At 55.0% G+C, this 10,066-nt stretch overlaps 1 protein-coding gene across 1 annotated transcript; it reads right to left on the bottom strand.

Moving 5' to 3' along the window:
• Positions 1-305: 305 nt before the first annotated feature.
• LOC309544098 (myb-related transcription factor, partner of profilin-like) lies at positions 306-8,036 on the bottom strand. The gene is made up of 2 exons (XM_082276479.1): positions 7,609-8,036; positions 306-423 (listed from the first exon to the last, which is right to left on the bottom strand). Exons 1-2 carry the CDS (start codon positions 8,003-8,005, stop codon positions 401-403), a joined length of 420 nt encoding a protein of 139 aa, XP_082132605.1. The 5' UTR covers positions 8,006-8,036; the 3' UTR covers positions 306-400.
• Between the last annotated feature and the right edge of the window lie 2,030 nt (positions 8,037-10,066).

Here is a 10,066-nt window from a genome sequence, read left to right as displayed (position 1 = left end):
ATAGGGGAGGGGATAAAGGGTTGTCCTCTATAGGGGAGGGGATTGAGGGTTGTCCTCTGTAGGGGAGGGGATTAGGGTTGTCCTCTATAGGGGAGGGGATTAGGGTTGTCCTCTATAGGGGAGGGGGTTGAGGGTTGTCCTCTATAGGGGAGGGGATAAAGGGTTGTCCTCTATAGGGGAGGGGATTAGGGTTGTCCTCTTATTTTTGCATGTTTTCTTCCCATATGAAAATGGGGAAAAAAGTGAAATAATAAATGAAATAATAAACCCAAAAGACAAACATTTATTACATTGTCATTTCTTACCAATTCCTAGATGTGGCGGCTGCATTAGTTTTCTTTTTTAGGCTTTTTTCCCTCTGTTTTCACCTGGTGATCCTGCCAGTAAGTCTGTTGTTTTTTCAACTTCCTCTACTAAACAAAGCTGTCCAGACAAAGTGGCGGTTAGAGGGATGAGATAAACCATTTCCCACTGACAGGGGTGCTTACAATGATCAGCGTTTATTGATGCGATTATAAAGGGTTACATTGAGTTCGGCTTTGATGTGTTAGTTTAATTCTGCTGGTCCAGCTAACATTCCCCTCCCCCCAGACAGATAAAAGATGCTCCTTCATCCAGAGTGGGGCGCTCTAGAACAGAAGGGGGGGGGGGGCAGATCACCAGGTGAAAACAGAGGGGAAATCTAATGCAGCCGCCTCATCTAATGATGGGAAATCTGCAATAGGTGACATTTCTATAGCGGAACTCCAGGACTGTCAGAGGGGTATCAGAGGGGGCTGTCACCCCGATTCCTCCTTCTGGCCGGCTTTGGAGGGAGGAGTACGGGGTATTATTCCTGCACCCCCCACCCCCATTCTCTGCATGCATCCCCCCTTATACTTACCCACATTGCTGCTCTCTCCTCATTGGCTCACAGAAAGCAGTGGGGGGGGCAAAACCACTCTGTGTGTGTCAATGGAGTGCACAAAAGCCTGCATGAGGAATCCCATAGGGGGGAGAGGAGTGCAGAGGGGGGGGAAGGAGTGCAGGCCGGGGGGGGGGGAAGGAGTGCAGGCCGGGGTTGGGGGGAGGAGTGCAGGCCGGAGGAGGGGGAAAGGAGTGCAGGCCGGGGGGGGGGGGGGAAGGAGTGCAGGCCGGGGGGGGGGGGAAGGAGTGCAGGCCGGGGGGGAGGGGAAAGAGTGCAGGCCGGGGGGGGGGAGTGCAGGCAGAGGGGGGGGGGAAGGAGTGCAGGCCGGGGGGGGGGGAAGAAGTGCAGGCCGGGGTTGGGGGGAGGAGTGCAGGCCGGGGGGGGGGGGGGAGTGCAGGCCGGGGGGGGGGGGAGGAAGGAGTGCAGGCCGGGGGGGGGAAGGAGTGCAGGCCGGGGGGGGAGGAAGGAGTGCAGGCCGGGGGGGGGAGGAAGGAGTGCAGGCCGGGGGGGGGGAAGGAGTGCAGGCCGGGGGGGGAGGAAGGAGTGCTGGCCGGGGGGGGGAGGAAGGAGTGCAGGCCGGAGGAGGGGGGAAGGAGTGCAGGCCGGGGGGGGGAAGGAGTGCAGGCTGGGGGGGGGAAAGAGTGCAGGCCGGGGGGGGGGGGGGGGGGAGTGCAGGCAGAGGGGGGGAAGGAGTGCAGGCCGGGGGGGGGGGGGAAGGAGTGCAGGCCGGGGGGGGGGGGGAAGGAGTGCAGGCCGGGGGAGGGGGGGAAGGAGTGCAGGCCGGAGGAGGGGGGAAGGAGTGCAGGCCGGGGGGGGGGGGAGGAAGGAGTGCTGGCAAGGGGGGGGGGAGGAAGGAGTGCAGGCCGGGGGGGGGGAAAGAGTGCAGGCCGGGGGGGGGAAAGAGTGCAGGCCGGGGGGGGAAGGAGTGCAGGCCAGGAGGGGGGGGGAAGGAGTGCAGGCCAAGGAGGGGGGGAAGGAGTGCAGGCCGGGGGGGGGGGGGGGGGAAGGAGTGCAGGCCGGGGGGGGGAGGAAGGAGTGCTGGCCAGGGGGGGGGGGAGGAGTGCAGGCCGGGGGGGGGAAAGAGTGCAGGCCGGGGGGGGAGTGCAGGCCGGGGGGGGGAGGAGTGCAGGCCGGGGGGGGGGAGGAGTGCAGGCCGGGGGGGGGGGAAGGAGTGCAGGCCGGGGGGGGGGAAAGAGTGCAGGCCGGGGGGGGAGTGCAGGCCGGGGGGGGAAGGAGTGCAGGCCGGGGGGGGGAAGGAGTGCAGGCCGGGGGGGGGGGACAGAGTGCAGGCCGGGGGGGGACGGAGTGCAGGCCGGGGGAAGGGGGGAGTGCAGGCCGGGGGGGGGGGGGGGAAGGAGAGCAGGCCGGGGGAGGGGGGGGGGAGGAGTGCAGGCCGGAGGAGGGGGGGGAAGGAGTGCAGGCCGGGAGGCTGGGGGGGGGGGACGGAGTGCAGGCCGGGGGGGGGGGACGGAGTGCAGGCCGGGGGAGGGGGGGGAAGGAGTGCAGGCCGGGAGGGGGGGGGGAAGGAGTGCAGGTGGGGGGGGGGGGGAGTGCAGGCCTGCACAGATAGGGAACAGGAAGTGAAGGGAAGTCTCCCCAATGGGACACAGATAGGGGAGAGGAAGTGAAGGGAAGTGTTCCAGAGGAGACACAGAGAGGGAACAGGAAGTTAAGGGAAGTCTCCCAGAGGAGACACAGATAGGGGACAGGAAGTGAAGGGAAGTCTCCCCAATGGGACACAGATAGGGAACAGGAAGTGAAGGGAAGTCTCCCAGAGGAGACACAGATAGGGGACAGGAAGTGAAGTGTTCCAGAGGAGACACAGATAGGGGACAGGAAGTGAAGTGTCCCAGAGGAGACACAGATAGGGGACAGGAAGTGAAGTGTCCCAGATGAGACACAGATAGGGGACAGGAAGTGAAGGGAAGTCTCCCCAATGGGACACAGATAGGGAACAGGAAGTGAAGGGAAGTGTTCAAGAGGAGACACAGATAGGGAACGGGAAGTGAAGGGAAGTCTCCCCAATGGGACACAGATAGGGGAGAGGAAGTGAAGGGAAGTGTCCCAGAAGAAACACAGATAGGGGACAGGAAGTGAAGGGAAGTGTCCCAGAAGAAACACAGATAGGGGACAGGAAGTGAAGGGAAGTCTCCCAGAGGAGACACAGATAGGGGACAGGAAGTGAAAGGAAGTGTCCCAGAGGAGACACAGATAGGGGACAGGAAGTGAAGGGAAGTGTCCCAGATGAGGCACAGATAGGGGACAGGAAGTGAAGGGAAGTGTCCCAGATGAGACACAGATAGGGGACAGGAAGTGTCCCAGATGAGGCACAGATAGGGGACAGGAAGTGAAGGGAAGTGTCCCAGATGAGACACAGATAGGGGACAGGAAGTGAAGTTTCCCAGAGGAGACACAGATAGGGGACAGGAAGTGAAGGGAAGTGTCCCAGATGAGACACAGATAGTAAACAGGAAGTGAAGGGAAGTCTCCCAGATGAGACACAGATGTGGAACAGGAAGTGAAGGGAAGTGTCCCAGATGAGGCACAGATAGGGGACAGGAAGTGAAGGGAAGTGTCCCAGATGAGACACAGATAGGGGACAGGAAGTGAAGGGAAGTGTCCCAGATGAGACACAGATCGGGGACAGGAAGTGAAGGGAATTCTCCCAGATGAGACACAGATCGGGGACAGGAAGTGAAGGGAAGTGTCCCAGATGAGACACAGATAGGGGACAGGAAGTGAAGGGAAGTCTCCCAGATGAGACACAGATAGTGAACAGGAAGTGAAGGGAAGTCTCCCAGAGGAGACACAGATAGGGGACAGGAAGTGAAGTGTCCCAGAGGAGACACAGATAGGGGACAGGAAGTGAAGTGTCCCAGATGAGACACAGATAGGGGACAGGAAGTGAAGGGAAGACTCCCCAATGGGACACAGATAGGGAACAGGAAGTGAAGGGAAGTGTCCCAGAGGAGACACAGATAGGGGACAGGAAGTGAAGTGTCCAAGATGAGACACAGATAGGGGACAGGAAGTGAAGTGTTCCAGATGAGACACAGATAGGGGAGAAAGGAAGTGAAGGGAAGTCTCCCAGAGGAGACACAGATAGGGGACAGAAAGTGTCCCAGATGAGACACAAATAGGGGACAGGAAGTGAAAGGAAGTCTCCCCAATGGGACACAGATAGGGAACAGGAAGTGAAGGGAAGTGTGCCAGATGAGACACAGATAGGGGACAGGAAGTGAAGGGAAGTGTCCCAGATGAGGCACAGATAGGGGACAGGAAGTGAAGGGAAGTCTCCCAGAGGAGACACAGATAGGGGACAGGAAGTGAAGGGAAGTGTCCCAGATGAGACACAGCTAGGGGACAGGAAGTGAAGGGAAGTCTCCCCAATGGGACACAGATAGGGGAGACGGGAAGTGAAGGGAAGTCTCCCCAATGGGACACAGGGGACAGAAAGTGAAGGGAAGTGTCCCAGATGAGACACACATAGGGGACAGGAAGTGAAGTATCCCAGATAAGACACAGATAGGGGACAGGAAGTGAAGTGTCCCAGATGAGACACAGATAGGGGACAGGAAGTGAAGGGAAGTGTCCCAGATGAGGCACAGATAGGGGACAGGAAGTGAAGGGAAGTGTCCCAGATGAGACACAGATAGGGGACAGGAAGTGAAGGGAAGTGTCCCAGATGAGGCACAGATAGGGGACAGGAAGTGAAGGGAAGTGTCCCAGATGAGACACAGATAGGGGACAGGAAGTGAAGGGAAGTCTCCCAGATTAGAGACACAGATAGGGGACAGGAAGTGAAGTGTCCCAGATGAGACACAGATAGGGGAGACAGGAAGTGAAGGGAATTGTCCCAGAGGAGACACAGATAGGGGACAGGAATTGAAGGGAAGTCTCCCCAATGGGACACAGATAGGGGAGACAAGAAGTGAAGGGAAGTGTCCCAGATGAGACACAGATAGGGGACAGGAAGTGAAGTGTCCCAGATGAGACACAGATAGGGGACAGGAAGTGAAGTGTCCCAGATGAGACACAGATGGGGAGACAGGAAGTGAAGGGAAGTGTCCCAGATGAGACACATAGGGGACAGGAAGTGAAAGGAAGTCTCCCCAATGGGACACAGATAGGGGAGACAGGAAGTGAAGGGAAGTCTCCCAGAGGAGACACAGATAGGGGACAGGAAGTGAAGGGAAGTCTCCCAGAGGAGACACAGATAGGGGACAGGAAGTGAAGGGAAGTGTCCCAGAGGAGACACAGATAGGGGACAGGAAGTGAAGGGAAGTGTCCCAGATTAAACACAGATAGGGGACAGGAAGTGAGGGGAAGTCTCCCAGATGAGGCACAGATAGGGGACAGGAAGTGAAGGGAAGTCTCCCAGATGAGACACAGATAGGGGACAGGAAGTGTCCCAGATGAAACACAGATAGGGGACAGGAAGTGAAGGGAAGTGTCCCAGATGAGACACAGATGTGGAACAGGAACTGAAGGGAAGTCTCCCAGATGAGACACAGATAGGGAACAGGAAGTGAAGGGAAGTCTCCCAGAGGAGACACAGATAGGGGACAGGAAGTGAAGGGAAGTCTCCCAGAGGAGACACAGATAGGAGACAGGAAGTGAAGGGAAGTCTCCCATATGAGGCACAGATAGGGGACAGGAAGTGAAGGGAAGTGTCCCAGAGGAGACACAGATAGGAGACAGGAAGTGAAGGGAAGTGTCCCAGAGGAGACACAGATAGGGGACAGGAAGTGAAGGGAAGTGTCCCAGATGAGACACAGATAGGGGAGGGGACAGGAAGTGAAGGGAAGTGTCCCAGATGAGACACAGATAGGGGAGGGGACAGGAAGTAAAGGGAAGTCTCCCAGAGGAGACACAGATAGGGGACAGGAAGTGAAGGGAAGTCTCCCAGAGGAGACACGGATAGGGGACAAGAAGTGAAGGGAAGTCTCCCAGATGAAACACAGATAGGGGACAGGAAGTGAAGGGTAGTCTCCCAGATGAAACACAGATAGGGGACAGGAAGAGAAGGGAAGTCTCCCAGAGGAGACACAGATAGGGGACAGGAACACAGATAGGGGACAGGAAGAGAAGGGAAGTCTCCCAGAGGAGACACAGATAGGGGACAGGAAGTGAAGGGAAGTCTCCCAGAGGAGACACAGATAGGGGACAGGAAGTGAAGGGAAGTCTCCCAGAGGAGACACAGATAGGGGACAGGAAGTGAAGGGAAGTCTCGCAGAGGAGACACAGATAGGGGACAGGAACACAGATAGGGGACAGGAAGTAAAGGGAAGTCTCGCAGAGGAGACACAGATAGGGGACCGGAAGGGAAGGGAAGTCTCCCAGAGGAGACACAGATAGGGGACAGGAAGTGAAGGGAAGTCTCGCAGAGGAGACATAGATAGGGGACAGGAAGTGAAGGGAAGTCTCCCAGAGGAGACACAGATAGGGGACAGGAAGTGAAGGGAAGTCTCGCAGAGGAGACATAGATAGGGGACAGGAAGTGAAGGGAAGTCTCCCAGAGGAGACACAGATAGGGGTTTATATAATTCACAAACATGCCCATTATTGCTCACACCTCAATATGGCCACAAAATAAAAAAGAGAGAACACAATTAGTATGCATGCTCTCCCAAGATGGCTGCCGGGTTCAATGTCTCCTCAGTGGCGCACGTACCGAGGTAACACCTGCCAGAGCACCTAAGGCAGAGCGCCGGGTCACAGCGAACATTCCCCTCCCCCGTATGTACAGGTCACAGCTGAAGGGCGCTGAGAAGCTGACAATCACTGTAATAGTTGGAGATAGTAAAGTTCAGCTCCCCAGCGCCCCCCTCAGGTATGAGATATACAGACTGGACCAGCGTCACTATACAATGCCCATCACACCCAGAGTTCAGCTTTAAATAGAAGCCATGCTATTGGTTGGGAGAGAATTCTGGGTACGGACCATTCGCTGGTCACCACCCACCATTGTAGCCCCTCCCCCTTCATCTGAGGAATGATGTAGGAAATTCAGGGATCTGATCGATCAATGTGCACGACAAGTCACTTATTTCTGTCAGCTGGAGAGATGGAAGGGCGGGAGGGACGGAATGGATGGAAGAGTGGGAGAGATGAATGGAAGGGGGGAAGGATGGAAGGGCGAGCGGGATGGAAGGGCGGGAGGGGCAGGAAAGATGAATGGAAGGGCGGGAGGGATGGATGGAAGGGCGGGAGGGACGGAATGGATGGAAGAGTGGGAGAGATGAAGGGAAGGATGGAAGGGATGGAGGGGCGAGCGGGATGGAAGGGCGGGAGGGGCAGGAAAGATGAATGGAAGGGCGGGAGGGATGGATGGAAGGGCGGGAGGGACGGAATGGATGGAAGAGTGGGAGAGATGAAGGGAAGGATGGAAGGGATGGAGGGGCGAGCGGGATGGAAGGGTGGGAGGGATGGAAGGGATGGAGGGGTGAGCGGGATGGAAGGGTGGGAGGGATGGAAGGGATGGAGGGGTGAGCGGGATGGATGGAAGGGTGAGAGGGATGGATGGAAGGGTGGGAGGGATGGAAGGGGTGGAAGGGCGGGAGAGATGAATGGAAGGGGGGGAAGGATGGATGGAAGGGTGGGAGGGATGGATGGAAGGGTGGGAGGGATGGACGGACCCCAATTCAGGGCCAATAATTCTGTCATTCATCATCAGTAATCCGTCAAGGCTGAGCTCTTACCCCCAGGCCGCGTCCCCGGAATATAGGCCTCATGGCCAGGTACCACACCTGGACCCAGGATAGCGAATATCGTCTCTTCTTCCGCTGTAAGGACCTCCTCCGCGGAGCCGTTCTGGGTGGAGTGAGGGACCCTCGCCAGCTTCTCTTTGGTCCGCCTCTTAAAATCATTCCAACGTTTCTGAACTTCCTGGGCGGTGCGTTTCCAGTTGGTTATGGCGTTAATTTTGGCGGCGATTCCCTCCCACACTCGGCGTCTCTCTGCTACGCTCAGCCGGCGGGCCTGGGCCCCGTACAGCATGGAGTAATGGGCCCTCACTTCTCGGATAAGGATCTGATTCTCTTCATAGGAAAAGCGAGGCTTCCGGAGCCGGGTCACCTCTTCTGTCTCGCCGGACATGGCGAGGGCATTCACGATGGCCTCCAGGGTTCTGGCTAAACGATCACAGAGCATTGGATGAGTAAAAAACACCCAAAATATAACCGATTCCCAACCGCCATCACCATACACACCACTTCTCTATATACAATCCACCATGAGACACTCCTCACCTCCATCACCATACACACCACTTCTCTATATACAATCCACCATGAGACACTCCTCACCTCCATCACCATACACATCACTTCTCTATATACAATCCACCATGAGACACTCCTCACCTCCATCACCATACACACCACTTCTCTATATACAATCCACCATGAGACACTCCTCACCTCCATCACCATAGACACCACTTCTCTATATACAATCCACCATGAGACACTCCTCACCTCCATCACCATACACATCACTTCTCTATATACAATCCACCATGAGACACTCCTCACCTCCATCACCATACACACCACTTCTCTATATACAATCCACCATGAGACACTCCTCACCTCCATCACCATACACACCACTTCTCTATATACAATCCACCATGAGACACTCCTCACCTCCATCACCATACACACCACTTCTCTATATACAATCCACCATGAGACACTCCTCACCCCCATCACCATACACACCACTTCTCTATATACAATCCACCATGAGACACTCCTCACCTCCATCACCATACACACCACTTCTCTATATACAATCCACCATGAGACACTCCTCACCTCCATCACCGTACACACCACTTCTCTATATACAATCCACCATGAGACACTCCTCACCTCCATCACCATACACACCACTTCTCTATATACAATCCACCATGAGACACTCCTCACCTCCATCACCATAGACACCACTTCTCTATATACAATCCACCATGAGACACTCCTCACCTCCATCACCATACACACCACTTCTCTATATACAATCCACCATGAGACACTCCTCACCTCCATCACCATAGACACCACTTCTCTATATACAATCCACCATGAGACACTCCTCACCTCCATCACCATACACACCACTTCTCCATATACAATCCACCATGAGACACTCCTCACCTCCATCACCATACACACCACTTCTCTATATACAATCCACCATGAGACACTCCTCACCTCCATCACCGTACACACCACTTCTCTATATACAATCCACCATGAGACACTCCTCACCTCCATCACCATACACACCACTTCTCTATATACAATCCACCATGAGACACTCCTCACCTCCATCACCATACACACCACTTCTCTATATACAATCCACCATGAGACACTCCTCACCTCCATCACCGTACACACCACTTCTCTATATACAATCCACCATGAGACACTCCTCACCTCCATCACCATACACACCACTTCTCTATATACAATCCACCATGAGACACTCCTCACCTCCATCACCATACACACCACTTCTCTATATACAATCCACCATGAGACATTCCTCACCTCCATCGCCATAGACACCACTTCTCTATATACAATCCACCATGAGACACTCCTCACCTCCATCACCATACACACCACTTCTCTATATACAATCCACCATGAGACACTCCTCACCTCCATCACCATACACATCACTTCTCTATATACAATCCACCATGAGACACTCCTCACCTCCATCACCATACACACCACTTCTCTATATACAATCCACCATGAGACACTCCTCACCTCCATCACCATACACACCACTTCTCTATATACAATCCACCATGAGATACTCCTCACCTCCATCACCATACACTCCACTTCTCTATATACAATCCACCATGAGACACTCCTCACCTCCATCACCATACACACCACTTCTCTATATACAATCCACCATGAGACACTCCTCACCTCCATCACCATACACACCACTTCTCTATATACAATCCACCATGAGACACTCCTCACCTCCATCGCCATACACATCACTTCTCTATATACAATCCACCATGAGACACTCCTCACCTCCATCACCATACACATCACTTCTCTATATACAATCCACCATGAGACACTCCTCACCTCCATCACCATACACACCACTTCTCTA

Source organism: Pelophylax lessonae, assembly GCF_965119305.1.
Source record: "Pelophylax lessonae genome assembly, contig: HAP1_SCAFFOLD_938, whole genome shotgun sequence".
Lineage (NCBI taxonomy): Eukaryota > Metazoa > Chordata > Amphibia > Anura > Ranidae > Pelophylax > Pelophylax lessonae.
Note: the sequence above shows the minus strand (reverse complement) of the source record. Positions and strands in the feature narration are given on the sequence as shown.